Below are 22,789 nucleotides of genomic sequence, written 5' to 3'. Positions count from 1 at the left end.
TCTGAAGAGAGTACTAGAAAGGGGGCATCCTGGTCCATGGTGAAGCCATGCATCTCAAACCATGATGTCATCTGTGCATACCAGCATGAAGTGCCCCCCTTAAGAGCTAACTGTCTGGAAGACTCAAGGGCCAATCTAGCATATATGTCTCTAGTAGTATCCCACAAGTTGTGCACAAAGGAGATTGCTATGGTAAGCACCTCAACCTCCAAAGGAGGGGTATCTAGCTTTGCTCGAATGATAGCGTGGGGTACGGAGGCCTTGGCTTTGATCAATCAAGAGATCATAAATACCAAGGGACTATCCATACCTTTCCAACCATCCTGGCCTACAGAAGGTCCCCATATCTGCACCTCATACAACATAGCTGAGGCTACTAAAGTATCAAAGAGTCAGTTTAGTCTCTGCTTCTCTCCCCAAAGAAAACCTCGGCCCAGTGAAGATAGCCCCAAGGTAAGTGTATGCATATGTATACTCTACAATCTCCTGACCATATGTGAAAGTCGATGTTGATCTCTTGATCCACTGTGGTGTGGTGCTAAACACCATAACCTTGGCTTTACCAAGGTTTACAAAAAATCCACTATCCTCTGGAAAAGTATGTAATGCATCCAATTGTCACTGCATACCCTCTGGTGAGTCAGAGATCAACACAATATCATTAGCATATAACAACAATGGGATCCATGTCCTTGCTAGCTAGGCACCTCTATCACCCTCTTTATCAATGTAATCAGACACCTCATCAACATACATACCAAATAGAGTAGGAGACAATGGGCAACCCGGTTTCACCCCAATGGTGGAGTGAACTAAATCAGATATCCCCTCCGCGGTGCGTACATGTCCCAGCATAACACCTAGTCAGATAGTCATGAACAACACTTCAAAAAGAGAGAGAAATTAAGCTATTGACAATAGTTGAGGACCGTTTTTACATGGAGTCAGTCCCCCCTCCAAAAGGCTTTGTATTATAGGTTTCCCCCATCAAGGGAGACATTTTACAATACAATACTTTGTGTTCCTTTAATAACTTGCTAGTGCAATGAAGATGGAAGCTTCAAGCACCAAGCCCACACTTATAAAACAAAACATCAATTCCCTCACGGTCTCAGACCCAAGACCTCACACACCTTCGAAGATGGGGAGAGCTAGCGGGGTATGAGAGTAGATCGAGAGGAAGAAAGAGTATTCTTACGAGAAATAGGTATGTCTCCTCGCATAATCACTCATACTAGCTTAGCATAGCTTAGTAATTAGCATGGTAGAGGAGATGATCATGCATTGGAGCTTGGCTCTTGGTTGGATTTGCATCACAAAGCCAAGAGTTGTTGGTGTGGGCCTCCCTTCTCACAAGCTTGGAGTAGATGAGGAGCTCTCCATTAAAGCTTGAGAAGGAGATAGTCTTATTTACTCCACACATGAGATTGTGTGAGTGTGTGTGTGTGTGTGTGTGTGTGTGTGTGATAATGCCTTGCAAAAATCATCCCCCTCGCTCTCTTGGTCGACCCCTCTTGGTTTTTACTCATGCTAGCATCCTGTTGGACCCTACAAAGCTTAGCCAATGATAATTAAGAAGCATAAGTGATAGCCTTGTGACATGTGTCTCCCTTTCCCCTTTTGTGAGAGCTTTACGTATTTAATTAATGCAATTAAACTCTCATTGGACCCGTTAGTCTTCTGGCCAATAGGAATCATGCAAGCCATTGGGCTGCCGAATGCTCATTGGCCCCTTGGGAGACTCTCCAATGGTCTTCTAGAGAGCTTAATTTCTATTGGTTCTTTTATCAAGTTTTTTTAAATGAATTAAACTAGCTGTACTCTAGCCTAATTCTCATTGGTCCACCTCTATGGCCATCCAATAGGATTTGAATGGGGCAATTGGGCTAGGGAGCTGACACGTGTCCCCTATTGCCTTTGTGTAAAGGGAGCTTGCTAGTGTGTGTGTGTGTGTGTGTGTGTGTGTGTGTGTGTGTGTGTGTTTCTCTCTCATCCCCTACTAAAAGGGCTCGCCCCCTCCAAGTTAGGGATCTAGAAAGACTTTTGAGTCTTCCCACAAGCATCCAATTTACCTGGAGTTTGACCATTGAACATAACCTTTGAATTTTGGAACCTTAGCATTTTGAAAGTCTTAATGGGCTGAACCTTAGGGTCTTTGAAGCCCATTGTTGCACATTGCTTTTTTGCAGATGGGCCCCCCTTTGGATCCCTATTTTCCCTCCTTTGGATCCCTAGTGTGACTGATATGCCAGCCTAACCAATATTCTAGCTTTCTCTCCCCTGGTACTTCCCCATATTAAATGATCAGTTTAGCATGAGAGAATCATTTAGTAGTTATTATGACATTGCTTCTCTCTTGAAATCATAGTCGTCCTCGACTATGGGGTAGAGAAGATGAAGCCTATACATTAGTCCTTTTCTAGCGAGTAGAGAATCCCTATCTTACCCTACGACATCGTTTCAGAATGGATGACTAATCCATTTTGTGCTTGAGAGCCTAAGCTGCCGCAAGCATGTCTGCGCATTAGTCCTATCAATCTTCCATATAGTAGAGTGACAAGCTCTACTTGGTGTTTGGAAGACGTCGTCTCCGAAAACTTGATCCTAAGCATGCATACTTCTTAACATTTGTGAACAATAAAGAAAAAGAGAGTTTTATAAGAGAAAAACTTTGTTCATTTTAAACGTTTGTACATTTGCTTACTCTAGAGAAACATTGTAAGCATTGACAAGGTTTAGGTTATCCTTTAATTGTATGCCTTGCATCCATCTAGCATCTTCAAAAGAATAGTCTTAAATATAATAAGATACCGTTGGATAATCTTACCGCCTCTCAATACCTTGTCTTCATGTTGGAGATAGACTGAGGCTGCAACACCTATTCTTGGTCCTCGATCTCTGGTGGGTCTTCAATAGTTGGTTCTTGAGGTGGCTCTCCTTTGTAAGGCTTTAGTAGGCTCACATGGAGAGCATTGTGTATGAGCCAATGACTAGCCAACGTAAGTTGATAGGCCATCTCATTGATTGGTCTAAGAATCTGGAAGGGACCATAGTACCTTTTTGCTAACTTAATATAGTACTTTTGGTGTCCCGTAGGATTCTTGCCCATCGTGTGCCTTAATCTAGACTTGGGAAATTTAAGCAAGACCCAATCATTTTCTTTAAAGGCTTGGGCTCTTTTGTGCTTATCAGCAGCAGCCTTTTGCCTTTGCTGTGAGATAGAGATAGCATCCTTAATCTTTTGGAACAATTCTTGTAGGTCTCGGCTATACTCATCTGCATCGAAGATCTTCTCATGTACCTTAAGTAGTAGGGGATTTTTGGATCTTCCCTCAATTACCTCAAAAGGTGCTTTTTCCATGGAGGTATGTACAATGTTATTGTAGGCGTACTCCACTAAGGGTAAGTACTTCTCCCATTGGGACCTTTGATCTACTTTCGTTACATAGGCTTTTAGTAGATCAAGAATTGTTAGGTTAGCTATTTCACTTTGGCCATCCATTTGTGGGTAATAGGCCGAAGATAAGTTTAGCCTTGTTCCTAAATTCTCAAAGAGACCCTTCTAGAAATTACTGGCCATTCTAGGATCTCTATCCGACACTATGGACATTGGCAAGCCATGGTCCTTGAAGATTTGTGATTTGAAGAGGGTTGCAATTTGATGGGCTTTGATAATCTTTTTGGCAAGTATAAAATGAGCTTGTTTACTGAACCTGTCTATTATCGTCCATATTCTTGTATTCCCACAGATAGAATTAGGCAATCCAAAGATAAAATCCATGGATATCCTCTCACATGGTGAATTAGGGATTGGCAAAGGTTGAAGCAATCCAGGTTGCTTCCCTCTATCAAACTTCGTCTTTTGGCATACCACACATCTAGAAACATACTCTTGTATGTTTGCTTTCATGGCAGGCCAATGGAAATATGTTTCTATGCCTTTTAGGGTAGACTGAATCCCTCTATGCCCCGCATAAGGAGGAGCATGAGATTCATACATTACTTTCTCACGTAGTGAGTTAGTAACGTATAGTCTATTTCCATAGAGAAGATAACCATCTTGTAAGGTAAATGATTCCTCTTTCTTCCCTAGTGCTATGACTGAAATCACATCTCTAGAATTGGGATCAATAGTGTACTCATCTATCATAGAAGATAGATCATTGTGAGTTGCTATGGAAACCGCATTCACTCTCGGCCATCTTGAGAGTGCATCAGCTACTAAATTATGCTTGCCAGCAATGTGAGCAATATGAAAATGAAATTGCGAAAGGAAATTTTCCCACCTCATTTGTTTGTCAAAGAGCTTGGTCTGCGTCATGAAGTACTTGAGGCTTTGGTGATCCGTCCGTAGAATGAAAGGAATCCCCAATAAATAGTGCTTCCAGGAGTCTAAGGCATGTAGAACTGCAAGGAATTATTTTTCATATATACCTAGAGCTTTCTCAACAGGGTCGAGCCTTCAACTTTCATAGGCTATGGTGTGCCCTTCTTGGAGCAAAACAGCTCCAAGGAAATCACCACAAGTGTCACATTGGACCTCAAATGGCTTTGAGAGTTCCGGGAGTGTAAGCATAGGGAGAGAGAAGATTTTCTTTAAGCTTCTTGAAAGCATTGTTCTCCTTGGTAGACCATGTATACCTAACATTTTTCTTTGTTAGGTCATGAAATGGTCTTGGGAATTGTGAGAACTTTTCTATGAAGCGTCTATAGTATGCACACATACCTATAAAGCTTCTTAGTTCATGTAGATTCCTTGGATTAGGCCATCCATTTATTACCTCTAGGTTTTGATGGATCCATTTGGATGCCATCTTGAGAGATAATGCGACCTAAATACTGAATCTCTTGTAAGAAAAACTCACTTTTCTTTCGATTAATATAGAGTTTATTCTCTTGTAAGACTTGAAATATTACCTGGAGGTGTTGCTTGTGTTCGTCTAGTGAATTAGAGTAGATGATTATATCATCTAAGAACACTCCAGTAAAGGTTCGGTGAGGCTTGAATAGCTTCTCCATCAAGCGATTAAATGTGGCTGGTGCATTGGTCAAGCCAAAAGGCATGAAAATGTATTCGTAAAGACCAAATATAGTGCGAAATGCAGTCTTTACAATGTCTTGATCAACTATCCTTATTTGATGGTAGCCACTTTTTAGGTCAATCCTACTGAAGTAGGTCGACCCTTGCAGCTATCAAATAGATCTTCTACCCGTGGAACCGGAAACCTATTCTTGATAGTGATTCTATTTAGTGCTCTGCAGTCGACACGCATACAATATGTGTCGTCTTTCTTTTGCACTAATAACACGGGTGAACAAAATGGAGATGAGCTAGGCCTAACCATGCCCTTCTCAACTAACTCATGCACTTGCCGCATAATCTCCTCTTGTTGAGCTTGAGAAACTCTATAAGGAGGTTTATTAGGTGGTGAACTTCCTGGAAGAAGCTCAATTGCATGGCCATCATTGCCTCGTTTAGGAGGTAGTTCACAAGGGATGTCATCAATAAAAACATCTTGAAATCCCTTGAGAAAATTGGATAACTCTAATTCCTTGTGATTGTTTATATTTTCTTTTACTAAAGCATTAGGCTCATTTTGAGAATCTTTAACAAAAATCATGTACACAGAAATAGAGCTCTTTATTGACTTATTGAAAGCTTGCAATTATTATAGTCCTTGTTTTCCATAGGCTTAAGATTTCTCTTAGCCCCTTGTTGTAAATTGATTTGTGAAGCCACCATGGTATGGTGTATGACCACAAATATGGTGTGTGGCCTTTGTGAGTTGACATACTCCGCCATATCTTCAGTTAGACCCACACAAAATTGTTGTTTTTGCTCTCCAAAATCCATGTTTTTGAAGACAGTGGCTTTGAGATGTAAGTCCCAAAACTTGTCTACATATTTGTGAATAGATTCCTAGGGAGAGAGATTCAAGCTTCACCATTCGGTGAGTACTTTCTCTTTGGCATCGATAGCCAAGAGCAGCTTCATGATGGAGGCTCTTAAAGCTTTCCATGTTCTTGGAGCTTCACCGTTTGCCCATAGGCTAGACCACCATTGCCCGGAGGACTTTTGAAAATGCATAGCTACATGGCGTAGCTTAGAGGACTCCGTGAATCCCTCATCTCCAAACACCGCATCAAATTGTTGTATGAAGGCCAAGACTTTGTCCGTAGCACCAAAGGTGCCATCGTAGGTAAAAAAAGAGATGTTCTTTCCTCCCTCTTTGAACTTTTTGAGCTTGGACGACCTCTTCCACGTGGCATAGGATTTCCTATGGCCCGTTCTTTTTGGTGGTCCAAAAGCTGCACCATCACTTTCTTCATAAGAGGAAGAATTTGAGGAGGATGGAGAAGAGGGTGACCTCTTTCTTGACTTTTTCTTCCCTTGTTCCTCCTTGTCTACACCATCACTTTCTTCATAAGAGGAAGAGGATGAAGAAGATGGAGAAGAGGGTGACCTATTTCTCGCCTTTTTCTTCTCTTGTTTTCTGTCATCCCTCTTTGAATTATAGTGTGGAGAAGTGTGCGATCATCTTCTCCGTTTAGGGGTGATGGAGAGCGTTTTGCCTGCCGTCTTCATGGAGCCATCTTCGTCGAGGTGGCAGAAGACTCACTTTTTTCTCGCTCTTTTGGTGGGGGCTCCACCATCGAAACTTGAGTTCTCCTTTGGGAAGGAGATGTGTCGTCAAGTAGTAGATTTTTGAGTCCTTCGTACGGATCCTCTTCTTCTTCCCTTATCGGAGAAAGGCCTCTTTTGGAAGTCTCACAAGGAGGATTCCTAGGTACTCTCTGTTCTTGGTGGGGAGTTTGGATAATCCCATGAGCACGTAGCTGCCGTTGCACTTCACTTTGGAGGGATGGATTGCCCATGGCTTGTTGAAGCCTACTACAAAGTTAGTTAACAAGCAGAGGGGCATCATTAGTAACCTGTTCATTAGCAAAATCAAAGCTATCAACATTAATTTCACTCTCTTTACTATTGTCATCCATTCTAACAACTTTTAAGTGTAAAATTTTGGTGTACTTTGGCACTTCAAGCCCTAGTTGCTACTCCTCTTAACCCCTTTAGAAAAGCACTCAAGCTCTTGTACCCGTGGCTCGAATATCATTATTGCAAGGAATAGAAGAGAGGGTCTTTCAACATCAAAACAGTACTGGCTCTTCTCAAGATTCTAATAGCTCAATAGTAGTTAAGCCATAGGCAAGCCCCGTAGGACTCCACTATTAAGACCATAGCCCTCGATTGTGATGCCCCGTTATCTGTATGAATCAGGTGCACTACAAGGTTGAAAAAATCCCTATTCTACTTACTCAATTGCAATTAATAATACCAATCATTTATAGTTAGCTTGAGAACCTCCCTTCTTGAGAAAGAAAAGAGAAACCTTGTGATCTAATACCAATGAAACATTTAATGGTCTAGTAACTTGTGTGTAGCGGAAAATAGCATAGACATAATGAGCATTTCATTAGAATAGATTCCTAATGAGCATAGCAAGAGTGCTTGGATGGAGAGAGCAACAAAAGCATAACACCTAGTTAGATAGGCCTGAACAATACTTCAAAAAGAGAGAGAAATTAAGCTATTGACAATAGTTGAGGACAGGATTTACATGGAGCCGGTCCCCCCTCCAAGAGGCTTTGTATTATAGGTTTCCCCCATCAAGGGAGACATTTTACAATACAATACTTTGTGTTCCTTCAATAACTTGCTGGTGCAATGAAGATGGAAGCTTCAAGCACCAAGCTCACACTTATAAAACACAACCTCAATTCCCTCACGGTCTCAGACCCAAGACCTCACACACCTCGAAGATGGTGAGAGCTAGCGGGGTATGAGAGTAGATCGAGAGGAAGGAGTATTCTTACAAGAAAAAAGTATGTGTCCACGCATAATCACTCATACTAGCTTAGCATAACTTAGTAATTAGCATGGTAGAGGAGATGAGCATGCATTGGAGCTTGGCTCTTGGTTGAATTTTCATCACAAAGCCAAGAGTTGTTGGTGTAGGCCTCCCTTCTCACAAGCTTGGAGTAGATGATGAGCTTTCCATTAAAGCTTGAGAAGGAGATAGTCTTCTTTACTCCACACATGAGATTGTGTGAGTGTGTGTGTGATAATGCCTTGCAAAAATAAGCCCCCTCCCTCTCTTGGTCGACCGCTATTGCATTTTACTCATGTTGGCATCCTATTGGACCCTGCAAAGCTTAGCCCATGATAATTAAGAAGCGTAAGTGATAGCCTTGTGACATGTGTCCCCCTTTCCCCTTTTGTGAGAGCTTTAGGTATTTAATTAATGCAATTAAACTCTCATTGGACCCCTTAGTCTTCTTGCCAATAGGAATCAGGCAAGCCATTGGGTTGCTGAATGTTGATTGGACCCCTTGGGAGACTGTTCAATAGTCTTCTAGAGAGCTTAATTTCTATTGGTTCTTTTAACAAGTGTTTTTTAATGAGTTAAACTAAATGTACTCTAGCCTAATTCTCATTGGTCCACCTCTATGGCCATCCAATAGGATTTGAATGCACCTTGGGGGAAACTGGGCTAGGGAGCTGACATGTGTCCCCTATTCCCTTTGTGTAAAGGGAGCTTGCTAGTGTGTGTGTGTGTGTGTGTGTTTCTCTCTCATCCCCTACTAAAAGGGCTTGCCTCCTCCAAGATAGGGATGTGTGAAGACTTTTGACTCTTCCCACAAGCATCCAATTTACCTAGAGTTTGACCATTGAACATAACCTTTGAATTTTGAAACCTTAGCATTTTGGAAGTCTTAATGGGCTGAACCTCAGGGTCTTTGAAGCCCATTGTTGCGCATTGATCTTTTGCAGATGGCCCCCCCTTTGGATCCCTATTTTCCCTCCTTTAGATCCCTAGTGTGACCGGTCTGCCAGTCTAACCAATATTCTAGCTTTTTCTCCCTTGGTACTTCCCCATAGGAAATGATCAGTTTAACATGAGAAAATCATTTAGGAGAATTAGATATTAGTTATTATGACAAGTCTTGCTCCATCTGGGCCAAGTAAGCTTGTTTCTTCCGTCGCACAAGGCACCGGAAAGCAATCTGAGACTATCTATAAGTGACGACTCCTAAAAGAAGATCTCTCTGGAGCTGGGCTCTCATCTCTCTGCACTCCTCATCATACCAACTATTCTGGGGCATGCTCCCAGAATGTCGCCTCCGACCCGAGTGAGTGTGTGGGTATGCCTTTGATGTTGCACCATGCAGTGTCTTAGTCAGTAAAGTGGTGCACTCCTCCACTGAGAGGCCAGGACTAGCTTAGCATAGACGGCTATAGATCTCCTCTCTATAAACCGAGTCAGTCTCTAGTGTAAATGTATAGCTGGTATGTGACTTGTCTCATGATGTTTGGGCTATACTATACTGAAATGAAACGGAAAATGTCAAAAGAGAATGATCCACTGCTACGCCCATTGGTTTGGCTCCCACTATGAAATCCTGAATATAAGGAATAAAACTCGGATGTGACATAACATAGTCCACTATATTGGCCCCATGTCTGTGTGGAAGGCATGGAGAGTGGACAAGAAGAGTTATGGCCTGGGAGAATCTTCAAAAGAGAGAGCTCTCATACTACGCTTCCCCTTCTTGGAAGAGAAGAAGAAATTCTTGAAAAAGAGGCCTACTCAAGAAGACATGTATTTTCCTCGGTGATGATCTCACTCTCTCACAGCTTGCGCATATGAGAGAGGTAATGCCAAAGATTACGACGGCAAGGGAGAAGGGAAAGACGGCCTTTTATAGAGATGGTCGGGTGGTGATTGTAGAGCGGCACTCTGCATGACATTGTGAGACCTATGTGATGCGAGAGAGAGAGAGAGAGAGAGAGAGAGAGAGAGAGAGAGAGAGAGAGAGAGAGAGAGAGAGAGAGAGAGAGAGAGAGAGAGAGAGAGAGAGAGAGAGATTCGACACAGTAAGCAAAAAGCACGCTATTCTGTATTGTGTGTATATTTTTAAAAGAAGCCTTACAATATATAAAAGATCTTTAGCCATGCAAAACTTCTAAAAATGGTTGGAGTTCATCTGCATGCTCCAAAAGGGAGTGTTCCCATGGGTTGACACCAAATTGAGCAAGGGATTGGAAACCCAACATTTTGAAGGTTTACTTTTTATTAGACCATGTGATAGGCATCCATTTGGAAAATTAAGCAAGTGTGCAAGAGGGACTCGTGGGGTTTTTGCACTCCTCTCTCTTAGTTTTTTCATTCACACTCTCAAGTGCTCCTAGTAAAAAATAAAGTCTCTCTCCATGGGAGCTCAAGAGGAGGTTTCTATGCTCAACAGCTTGGCTATGGATGCAAATCCAAGCAAGTGAAAGCACTTCATCTTCTTCCTCTTATTTATTATTTTAGAGATGTTTAATGCTTGCTCATGGAGTAAGCATGCTAGAAATTATTGCTTCTTTGCTTAAGAAATACTTATCGTCACCCTCATCTACCTCTTTCCGCGTAGTTCTTTCTCCTCGTGCTAGGGTATTTAGGGCTTGGGAAGGAGGGTTACACCATGGAATCATGAAACGCATCATCTTCTTCCACAAGAGGTAAGTTTGTATTGTAATTAAAGCTCTGTTTGAGAGGATTGTAATACAAAGTCCTTTTGGAGGGGAGACGAATTCCAAGCAAATCCGGTCCTCAACAATTTGTCAATTTTAATTGTGTTATTCTCTTCAAGTTATGCACTTAATTTAATGTTCTAATGTGTAAATGTGCAATGAAATTAGCTCAGCACACTTTACAGCTCTCTTCTAAAGAATCCTCTTAAGGGAAAAATCTCTCCTTTCATAAATTAATACTGCTGAATCTGTAAGAAAATACTAGATTCTCTGACATTAGAAGAGAGAAGTGTGAACAATTGGCACATTTGATATGTTTAAACACACACATTCTCTATTCTAAGGGATAGAGGTATGTGTGTATTTAACAAATAGCCAATTGTAAGGGTCTTATTGCTTGTTCTCGCTATCTCTCTCTCTCTCTCTCTCTCTCTCAGAGCTCCATCTCCCTGAGAAGAGTTGTACTATCATATCTTCAATTCAATAGACATACAACAGGGGATGCCTATCGAGAGATTAGTGTTGTGTACGAGAGGATCTCTCTCTCTCTCTCTCTCTCTCTCTCTCTCTCTCTCTCTCTCTCTCTCTCTCTCTCTCTCTTCGAATTTTTTCTCTCTGTCTATTATTTGTGAGCTGATTTTTTTGTTGGGAAAATTACCAAAATACCCCTCTAATTTGAGGAAATTCCCAAAATACCCTTGTATCTATTTTGGTTGGAATGTTCAAGATTTTCTAATCTTCATTCGTTTTTGACAATTGAGATTCGTTTTTGAGTGCTCAGCATGTAATTTGTCACCGGTTACCATCGCAAAAAAGGAAATTATGTCTAAAAATAATGAAGCAAATCATCTCCAAAGCCTACGTAACCAATTCAAATTGTAGTTTTAGCATCTTGTACGATAGACAATCACTCTTCTTGTGAAGACCTACAGAAAAAATTATTTTTCGAGAAATTTAGTCTCACAACCAGGGGTATTTTGGGAATTTTGGAAAATTTGAAGGGCATTTTGGGAATTTATGACAAAATATCGGGGGCATTTTGGGAATTTTTGAAATTTGAGGGGTATATTGGGAATTTCCTCAAATTAGAGGGGTATTTTGGTAATTTCCCCATATTTTAATTTAGCTGCTGCTGCTGCCTCACTCGGAGTCGGAGGGATGGATAGGCCGATTTTCGTCTTTAAATTAGATCGTGATGGACTTGCTGGGTGCTAACGACTGCACAGCTTCCGTAGAAAAGATGACATCGCACGATTGCAGATCTTCATTGCCTCTCGGTAACAGAAACCAAGGTATGGAAAATACTCTCCTTCTTTCTGAGCTTCCTCAGAATGGGTGGAATCCTAAGGTTGCATTAATCTGTGATTGTGTTTCATTATGTCGACATCAAACCTCGAGATCACAACCAAGTCTCAGGTTATCTGCGGTGAGTTTTTCAGTAAAGATCACGCCCTTGTGTGGGCTAAGACCCAAATTTTCCGCAGCAAGCTTCTGTGCCTGTGCTATGGCAATAACGAACATCGCTATTGATGAGAGTCTTCAGCCCTCAATCTATCAACATAGCTAATCACACATCCACGGAACCAGGATTATGCATCAGCGTCAGGTTTCTAGGCGCTTATTAAAGTGGATGCTTCACAGAAGCATATTTGGCTTCAGCATTCGTAGTGGCTGTGGTTAACATTATCTCGCTTTTTCTTCAAAATGGAGGAGTGTGCACTCATTGATGGTGATACTTTGATCAATTCGTTGCTATCATGCGCAAAGCTGAAGGATATCAAAATGGGCCTCAAAGTGCATGTTCGAATTGCTCAAGCAGGTTTCCTTGAAAGAGATCGTTGCATCGGTAGTGCCTTGGTTGATATGTATGCTAAATGTGGCCTCTTTACCAAAGCTTTGCAAGTTTTCAACAGACTCCCAGTGCGAGATGTGGTGGTGTGGACTTCATTAATTTGGGGCTATGCTGAACATGGGCATGGCAAGAAAGCATTGAAGTGCTTTGAGGAAATGCAACTCGAAGATATTTCCCCCAATGATGTTACATATGTCAGCAGCATTAAAGCCTGCAACAGCATTAGAGCTGTTGATGATGGCCTTAACATTCATGCTGAGGTTGAACGGCGAGAGTTACTGTGTACAAACCCTTTCCTTGGTAGCACCGTGATTGATATGTATACTAAATTAGGGTCATTCACCAAAGCACAAGAGGTGTTTGACAGGCTTAGTATCCACAATGAAGTTTCGTGGAATACATTAATTGCGAGTTATGGGTCACATGGCCATGCCGGAAAGGCACTTACATGCTTCGAACAGATGCAAATTGAGGGCTTTGTTCCAAATACCGTGACTTTTCTCGGCACTCTGAAAGCCTGTAGCAGCATAGCTGCCTCAAGCAAAGGTCGTGCAATCCATACCATGATTGAAAGTCAGGGATTGTTGGAGAAAGACCTTCTTGTTGGGAGCACCTTGGTAGATATGTATTCCAAATGTGGGTTGCTCTCTAGTGCTCAAAATGTGTTTGACAAGCTTTCAGGTCGAAATGTGGTCTCTTGGACTGCATTAATTGCAGGATATGCAGAGGCAGGGCATGTAATGGAAGTGCTTGATTGTTTTGAACAGATGGAGGCTTCAGGTGTCTCCCCAAATGCCGTCACATACATTTATATCTTAATAGCCTGTAGTAAAGTGGGTCTGATAGACAAGGGCAGGGAAATACACGCAGAGATTATAAGACAGGGTTTAATGCTGAAGGATCAAAACCTTGGCAATGCTCTTGTTAATATGTATGCCAAATGTGGCATGCTTACTATTGCGCATGAAATTTTTAATGAGCTTCGAATGCAGACCGTTGTTTCATGGACTGCATTAATCACAGGATATGCTGAGCATGGACACAATGAAATGGCGCTTCAACTTTATGATGAGATGCAACATGCAGGCACTGCCCCTAATATGGTGACACTCATATGTGCCCTTAAGGCTTGTGGAAACATAAAGGCTGCAGGAAAAGGCTTAGAAGTACATGCTGAGATAAGAAAGCAGGGTCTAGAGACGGATCCTGTTGTTGGAAATACCTTGGTTGATATGTATGCCAAGTGTGATATGCTTACATCAGCACAGCAAGTCTTTGACAAGATTCCGGAGCGGTCGGTTGTATCATGGACAACATTAGTCAGCGGCTATGCAGAGCATGGGCAAAATGAGGCAGCACTCAAGTACTACGAGCAGATGCAACGAGAGGGTATAACCCCTGATGCCATTGCCTATAATTGGATTGTAAAAGCTTGCAGCAGTTTAAGAGCTGTAGTTAGTGGTGAAGACGTGCATGGTGAGATTGAAAGACTGGGACTTATGGAGAAAGACCTCGGGATCGGCAATGCTTTGGTGGACATGTATTCTAAGTGGGGCTTGCTTGTTTCAGCCCAGCAGGTCTTTGACAAGCTTCCAGTCAAAGATGCGGTGGGATGCTCTGCCCTGATTGCCGGTTATACCGAACATGGGCTCCATGAAGAAGCGCTCAAGCTTTTTGAAAAGGTGCGATTTGAGGGTGTCCCGCTGAATGCTGTTTTGTACACACTTATCTTGAGAGCTTGTGGCAGTGTGGGAGCCTTAGACAAGGGTGAGGAAATACATGCAGAGATTCAGAGGCAGGGGTTATTGGACAAGGATCTTCTTGTTGGCAATACACTAGTGGACATGTATGCTAAATGCGGTGCCCTCTCAAAAGCACAGCAGGTGTTCGAGAAGCTGCCGGAACGAGACGTAGTATCGTGGACAGCTTTGATGATGGGCCACATTCAGCGTGGAGACAATGAAAATGTTTTTTGCATTTTTGATAGGATGTTGGAAGAAGGTATAAAACCAGATACTATCATTTATTTAGTTGTTCTCACGGCATGCAGTCGGACAACGCTATATACCAAGAGTCAAACCTATGTTGAGAACATGCAGAAACACCATGGTGTTGCTCCATCTTTTAAGCATCATACTTGCATTATCGACCTCCTTAGCCGTGCCGGTGCAATAGATGAGGCAGTAGCAATGATGAAGAACTTTTCAAACCTTGTAATGTGGCGTGCTGTGTTGGGTGCATGCAGGAACTCGGGAAATGTGGGACTTGGAAAAGAGGCCTTTAAACATACTAAATTTTTGAGTGAAAAAAAAGATTTGTGGCACACCTAAATGTCATACATGCATGCAGGTGCTTAGAATTTCACCATTCATAAAAGCATTCACTAACAGCAATCACAATCATGTATATGTTACAATCTTGTATACACCAAATTGTGTATTTCAACGTTTTTTTCCGACTTTACATGTTCTGCAGATGTAGATGAGTTGAGAAATCAAGTAGAATCGAGCAATTACACAATGAAATCCTTTGTTGTCAACATTGCGATAGAGAATGTAAACTGTGTAAATTGTGTTATTGATGATTCCTTTTGGAGGGAGAGAGAGAGAGAGAGAGAGAGAGAGAGAGAGAGAGAGATTGTAACCAGCTGCTCTACTGCCCGAGTGGTAATGGGCAGGAAAGAAAGAAAATTCAGCCTGTAATAGTGAATGAGAAACAAAAAAGGGAAAATTACCAAAATACCCCTGTAATTTGTGGAAATTCCCAATATACCCCTCAAATTTCAAAAATTCCCAAAATACCCTTGTATCTATTTTCGTTGGATTCTTCAAGATTTTCTAATCTTTATTTTTGTTTGACAATTGAGATCGGTTTTTGAGTGCTTACATGTAATAAGTCGCCAATTACCTCGCAAAGAAAAGCGAAATATGTCTAAAAATAATGAAGCAATTCATCTCCAAAGTCTACATAACCGACTCAAATTTTAGTTTTAGCATCCTGTATGGTAGACAATCACTCTTCTTATGAAAAGCTACAAATTTTTTTGTTTTTGGAGAAATTTACTCTCACAACCAGGGGTAATTTGGGAATTTTGGAAAATTTGAAGGGCATTTTGGGAATTTATGACAAATTATGGGGGTACTTTGGGAATTTTTGAAATTTGAGGGGTATTTTGGGAATTTCCACAAATTAGAGGGGTATTTTGATAATTTTCCCTTAAAATAATAATGGTGCTTTGGCACTAGGGACGCTTTTTTTGCGTGGCATAAGCGACTGCCGTCGAGGTTGAGATCTGCTATAATGATGGATGAATCTGAAAACGCTAGGTGTTCTGCTGCAGATCTTCAATTGCGGCGGCTCTACGAGGCTGATCTTCAACCACCAATGCATGCAAGGGCTGAATTTCAAAAATGTTGGTTGTGTGAGGCTGAATTCGCAAAAACGATGGTTGTTTATCGAGCTGAAAACAGAAAAAGCTAGCTAAAAAATGATAATGCTAGATGATCTCTTGCAGTGAGGAGATACCGGAAAGAACCTACTCCTGCAGAATGGTGTGGTATGGTGAGGCTAGAAGATTGGTTGCAATCCCTTACCATCGACATGGTTAGTAGATTTCAGCATTAGCTGTGGCATCTTCATCGTCGTCGTCATCATCGCATTACCCTAGCAATATGAAGTTGATGAGAGCATCGTGTAGTACCCCACCTCGCGCCGATCAAGTAAAAATTTTGAGTTTGTTGAAAATTGCAAAGTCTCCAATATCCACTAGTATGGGTTTGCGGATAGAGTCACCATCGGTGTAGAGTCCTAGACACGGAATGGGCGGACATCAGGCTCACTTCCCAACCATAGAGCCTAAATGGACTCACCCCTGAGCCTGAGGATCTGCAGCCAGTGGCCTAGCCTCTACTGCAAGAGCTGGTGTCTAATCGAAATGGCCTATGAACTTTGAGAATAGTGGAATCAAGAGAATTAGAGTGAGCAATTTCATGAGACTACTTTGAGAACATACAGGGTGAACTTCATTAGCGGTAGCAACATAACCATTATACTTAATTAACTTGGCATGAACAAGACTTTTGCAAGAGAGAGAGCTAGAGAATTTGACAATAGTTGAGGACCGGATTTATGTGGAGCCGATCCCTCTTCCAATAGGCTTTTGTATTATAGATTCTCCCACCAAGAAAGACTTGGTACAATACAATCTTTATGTTCCTTGTGACCTAGGTGATGCAATGAATATGGAAATCTTCATGCATCATGAGCATAACAAAAACTTTGTAAAAGCATTAACCATCCCCGACCTCAGTCCCAAGGCCTCAAACACCTTTGAAGATGGAGAGAGCTAGCAGGGAATGAGGCAGAGAAGAGGAAGATGCAGTAACATACGAGAAAGAGATAGTTCCTCACTTATCATCACTCTTCTTGCATAGCATAGCATAATAGCATAATAATGATGATGAAGAAGATGGCAAGATTAAGCATTGAAGCATGGCTCTTGGTTGGATTTGCATTCTATAGCCAAGACTGTTGGTGTAGGCTCTCAACTTCTCAACAAGCTTGGAGAAGGAGATGGAGCTCTTGCACTTTGCACTTCACACAATGAGAGAGTGTGTTTGTGTGTGTGTGTGTGTGTGTGTGTGTGTGTGTGGGGGGGGGGGGGGGGGAGGGGGGGGTGGGTAAACCCTACAAGCAAACCCCTAGCTTCCTTGGTCGACTCCTCATTGTAGCTCAACCTTCAAGTTGGTTGGACCCCTACAAGCTTAGCCAATCACATACAGAGTGCATATCAAGCAACCATGCTAGCATTAGGTCCCCCTTTCCCCTTTGAGAGAGAGGACTTGATAAATGCATAAACAATCAATTTAATTAGCTAAACTATCATTGGACCCCTTGAGAGGCCAACCAATAGGCTTTAGGAACACCATGAAGGCAACATGGAGAGGAACTTGACATGTGTCCTTGTTGCTTCTTTAGACTAAGCTTGCCTTTGTGTGAGGGTGTGTGTGTTCTCTCTCATGCCCCTACAATAAGGGCTCGCCCTCCCATGAGTAGGGATTGTGGTTGACTCTGGAAACACCTTAAGCCCCTCAAGCACCTTAGTCAGCAAGCACGACAAGCACCTCAGGCTTGGGCCAAGTTCCCACCTCAAGCACAACCCTAGCTTGCCTACGGTCTAAGGACTTTTAACACTAATCTTTGGAGGTCTTTAATGAATCTAACCCTAAGGTCTTTAAGCTCTATTAGCTAGGCTTGCTCTTTGACATACCATCTCTCATTTGGACCCCTTTAACCTTGGCCCCGTGTGGTTGAGATAGATCCATAAGCACACATCTATGTTCTCTCATTTATTCTCCCACATTAAATGATCAATTTAATATGAGAAAATTATTTGGGTTTGTTAGATATTAGATTTTATGGAATTACCTCTCTCTTGAAATCATAGTCGTCCTCGACTATGAGGTAGAAGAGATAAAGCCTTAGTCATTAGTTGATGTTTCTTAGTGGATAGAGGATCCCTTTTTACCCCACGACATCATTCCAAGATGGATGACTAATCCATTTGGGGCTTGCGAGACTTAGTTGCCGCAAGCATGTTTGCTCTTGAGTCCATTTCATTCTCTCAAAGTAGAGTGACAAATTCTACTTGGTGTTTGAGAGACGTCGTCATCATAAACATGATTCTAAGCATACATACTATTTAAATTTGTGCACAATAAAAAGAGAATTAGTCTTATAAGACAAAAACATTGATCATTCAAAAGAAACATGTACAATTGCTTACTCTAATGTAGCATTGTAAGCGTTGACAAGGTTCATACTATCCTTAAGTTGTATTCCTTGCATCCATCTAGCATCTTCAAAAGGATAATTTTTGAACTTAATAAGATACCATCGGATAATCTTACCATGTCGTAGTACCTTGTCTTCATTCCGAAGGATAGATTCGGGTTGTAGCACCTCTTCTTGTTCGATTTCTAGGAGGTCTTCAATAATTGGTTCTTTTGGTGGCGCTCCTTTGTAGGGATTAGTAGCCTCACATGAAAAGCATTGTGTACGAGCCAATGGCTGGGCAACTTGAGTTGATAATCCATCTCATTTGATTGGCTTCAAGATTTGAAAAGGATCATAGTATCTTTTTGCTAGTTTAGCACAATACTTTTGATGGCCCGTAGGAATTTTGCACGTCGTTTGCCTCAATCGAGCCTTGGGAAACTTAATTAAGACCCAATCATTTTTAGAAAAATGTTAAGGTCCTTTTGTGCTTATCAGTAGGAGATTTTTGCCTTTGTTGAGAGATGGATATAGCCTCCTTAATCTTTTGGAAAGATTCTTGTAGGTCAGGATTATACTCATTGGCAGCAAATATCTTCCCATGTACTTTAAGTAGCAAGGGACTTTTAGGTCCTTCCTCTATGATCTCAAAAGGTGTCTTTCTCGTAGTAGTATGGGTAGTATTATTGTACGCATACTCTAATGGGTAAGTACTTCTCCCATTCTGAGCATTGATCTACTTTGGTAACATAAGTCTTTAGTAGATCAAGAATTGTAAGATTGGCTATCTCACTTTGGCCATCTGTTTGTGTTAGGAATTATGACGTAGCTAAGTATATAATTGAGTAGATTACTTAATAGAGACAGATAATTTTCACACGCAAGAGAGAGAGAGAGAGAGAGAGAGAGAGAGAGAGAGAGAGTACACACGATATCCGTGGTTCACCCAATGTGGGCTACATCCACGAGAAAGCGGCCACTTAATGGCTTCAGTACTTCAAACAAGAAGTAGGCTACAAAGGGATTATACCCTTAATAGAGGTCCCGCCTTTCTTCACTCTCACCACCTCACACCAACTTCACCTGGCACCACAATGCTTCACAATCCGGTTTTGTGTGTAGAAGAGGCCTCCTTTTATAGACCAAAAGGGTTGCCCTCTCTCATGAGAGGCAACCATGTGTAGTCACCCTTGTCTAGATAAGTCCAAATCGGACCCTCCAATCCGCCCATGTGTGGCCGCCCTTGAGAAGACAAGTCCGCCAATTCGGCCACCGGTCATTGACTACCGGCTACCGGCCAACCGGCTGATCATTTTCCAACCACTTTTTGGTCGCTATCCGGCCATAATATTTCAGCAAAAAGGAATATTATGGCCATGAAAATTTTGGTTTCTGACGAGTGATTTTTCTTCACGCACAATGGCTTCTCCTCATAAGTTTGCCTTACAAATGTGCGTTTTTAATACAGAAAATTACAAGGGGTAAATCAGGCTCCATACTTAACAATCTCCCACTTGGAGACTGATCTCCAAACCAAACCTGTGATTGCTTTCCATCCTGGCTTCTTATCCTTGAATGCCAATTGAAAATGAGAAAAATCTCAACTTCTCCTTATTGACCACCTTTGTAAACATGTCTGCAGGATTTTCACTTGATTGCACCTTTCCTAGCTTTAGTTGTCCCTCTTCCAAAAGAGTGCGTATGAAGTGATATCTCACCTCATTGTGCTTTGTCCTTGAATGAAAGGCTGAGTTCTTTGCAAGATGGATAGCACTTTGGCTATCACTGTACAAGACACAATTGTCTTGTTTGAATCCAAGCTCTTCCAAGAATCTGTGAAGCCACATAATTTCTTGCTTGCCTCCTTCATTGCTACATACTCTGCTTCCGTCGTAGAAAGTGAGACCACTTTTTGCAGCTTTGAAGCCCAGCTTACTGTTGTGCCTCCAACCGTGAAGACATAGCCAGTAGTGCTCCTTCGAGTATCTTTGTCACCTGCCATATCTGCATCAACATACCCTTCTAGAAAAATATCAGTTGCTCCAAAATACAAAGCATTTGTTGTTGTCCCTTTTAGATACCTAAGTATCCGCTTCACAGCTTGCCAGTGCTCTTTACCTAGTGAGGTAGTCCGGGGCGGGCAACAAGAAGAGCGGCCTCTAGACACCCTTCACAGCTCACGTGCTGCTCAATGAAGCTAAGGCACAACACAAACACAACCAAGCAAAAATCCCTAGCCAAACCCAACTTGAAAAGGACACCACCTAGTTATGGATGCAAACTAAGACACAAGAGAGTGTCCTCCACACCTAAGGGAGACATGCAAAGCACACACAAACAAGATACACTATTCTATAGAGGAGGAGCAAAGGAGACATTGAGAGAATGGAGTGTAAGGTTGCTCAAACATTTGTCTTGCAATTCGAGAGGTGAAAGCACACCTTGCTACACTGTCAAAGAGCCTGCATGGACTCTACACCAACACGTGCTCAACACTTTGCCACCACACACATCATCTTAGGTTGCGGGAGACCTCTCACCATTCAAACCTCTTACAATGAACTAGTATTAGGCAATGAAATGCACCCAAAACACTTAATCTCACAAGCTCAAATGAGATATTGCAGCATACATATCACCTCAAACCTTTGACTGGCATCGCACAACTGGCTGGAATATGAATTGGAGACAAAGTCACACCTTTAGAACACCAAGATCTCAAATTAATTGATGGCTATAAGAATAGGTACAATGGTGGCTTGAGATGTGAAACTCTCACACTCTCTCACTTGAAAACTGTAGCATCAACGCTATAGTGCACTAACGTGTGAATCTCACACTATAGTATCTACAACCAAGTCTCTCCTCACACCTCTAGTGCTAGAATGCTATCTATGTCTATTTACAATGAAGGGAAGGAGTCTATTTATAGGTTGGAGATAACTTATTTGGATTATGGCTAATCTAAATTACAAGCTAACAAATTGAGCTTAGCATTTTTTTTCATTTTCAAAATGGAGTGGGTCTATCTTATCTCCTTGAGTCACATGCATGTGGGTTCAAGAGAGAGAGCATTATTGATGATGGTCAGTGAAAAAGAAGAGGGAAAAAAAGGGAGAAAGAGAGTTTTACCACCACTTATCCCTACTTACTTGAAGTGAGGTGCTTCTGTCATTAGGGTTAGTGTTAGTAGGTTAGTGATTATGGTTACAATGAGGTGCACACAAGGTTCATGATAATGGTAAAACGCCTTGAGAAGGTATTGGAAATTAGGGGGATAGATGGAATCGGAGAGTAAGTTCACCTAGTGACATCGGTGGATGAAACGTCAATGTGAGAGACTCGCGGGCTGATGGTGACATTGCATCATTTGATGACTTCAAGATCCTCTTGCTGAAAATCCTTCATTTGCAGAGATAAATCATATCAAATTTTTTGTTTTTTTGTAATTTTCATGATGGTGAAGAGGACATGTGAATATGGAAGTAGGTGTATAGATATATGAGAGTATATGTGTATATCATGGAAGCTATGGTGAAGAGAGGGAATGCGGATTGTGAAGAAGGTGAGAAGAGTCATGAAATGTGCAAGTTTGAGTGTGGGAAGGAGAGGGATGAGTGTGTATGAGTGAGTAAGTGTGTGGAAGGGTGAGAGAAATAGGAAGACTTTTGGGTGCATGAGGTGGCAGTTTTGAAGTCGGCCACAATATTCATGTAAAATCGCCCTTGACTCCAAAAATTTTGAAAAAATCATGAAAAATACTTCAGCTCACGAGCTACATTTTCTCTTTTGGACATATCTTCAGATTCAGATTAGAAGAGGGCACCAAAATTCGAGTAAAAATTTATCCTTACAGCACTTCATAAGGCTTGAAGTGGGTCAGTATTTGATTCTTTTTCCTTTGTAGCTTCCAAGTGAGCCCCCCAATACATCAACCATGACCTAATTTTGCCAAGGAGCTTGCACACATGTATGGTACATGATAAGTATTAAACATGATATATACTTGTGGGACAAGAAGATAGGTTATCTAGTCATGGAACCTATGAAAAATGGACACATGGGATGCATGGTGGCAACTAAAAATATATATGTGAAAAAAGAAAAGTAGGAAAATCATGAGGGAAGGGACCCTCAATTATTCTCTACTTTGAGTGATTTATGGAATTTATTTGAAGAGTAAACCTATGTACTTGTGAATATTTATCTGGGAGGGATGGAAAATAATATGACAAAGCTGATAAGGAAGTCACACAAAGTTTTTTCAAGGCTTGTGTGAGTAGAGCTTAAGGGATAGAATGATAGTAAAAACATGTATAAGGAATGACACGCAATGGACGCTAGCATACTTAGGCCTGATAACTCACACCTAGGAATATATATTTACATAAATACAAAAATTTGAAAAAACCCTTTATACTTAGGTCCTTTATTTGATAGAAAATATTTACATGTAAAGAGGACAGTAATATTATGATTTTTAAAATAATTTTTTAAATCTCCTAGCCCAATGACTCGCTCAATGATTTAATAAGAAATGTGATAAAAACTCTAATCGCACACACGCTTATTTACAATGAAAAAGC

General features: G+C 41.4%; 1 protein-coding gene across 1 annotated transcript; it reads left to right on the top strand.

Annotated features, from left to right (window-relative positions):
* Positions 1-11,705: 11,705 nt before the first annotated feature.
* On the top strand, positions 11,706-15,005 carry LOC147459938 (pentatricopeptide repeat-containing protein At3g09040, mitochondrial-like). Its single transcript, XM_086511098.1, has one exon. The coding sequence runs from the start codon at positions 12,281-12,283 to the stop codon at positions 14,756-14,758; it is 2,478 nt and encodes an 825-aa protein (XP_086367224.1). The 5' UTR covers positions 11,706-12,280; the 3' UTR covers positions 14,759-15,005.
* Positions 15,006-22,789: the final 7,784 nt, after the last annotated feature.

The sequence above is a fragment of the Adiantum capillus-veneris genome, chromosome 4, assembly GCF_014529385.1.
Source record: "Adiantum capillus-veneris isolate H3 chromosome 4, ASM1452938v2, whole genome shotgun sequence".
Classification (NCBI taxonomy): Eukaryota; Viridiplantae; Streptophyta; class Polypodiopsida; order Polypodiales; family Pteridaceae; genus Adiantum; species Adiantum capillus-veneris.
Note: the sequence above shows the minus strand (reverse complement) of the source record. Positions and strands in the feature narration are given on the sequence as shown.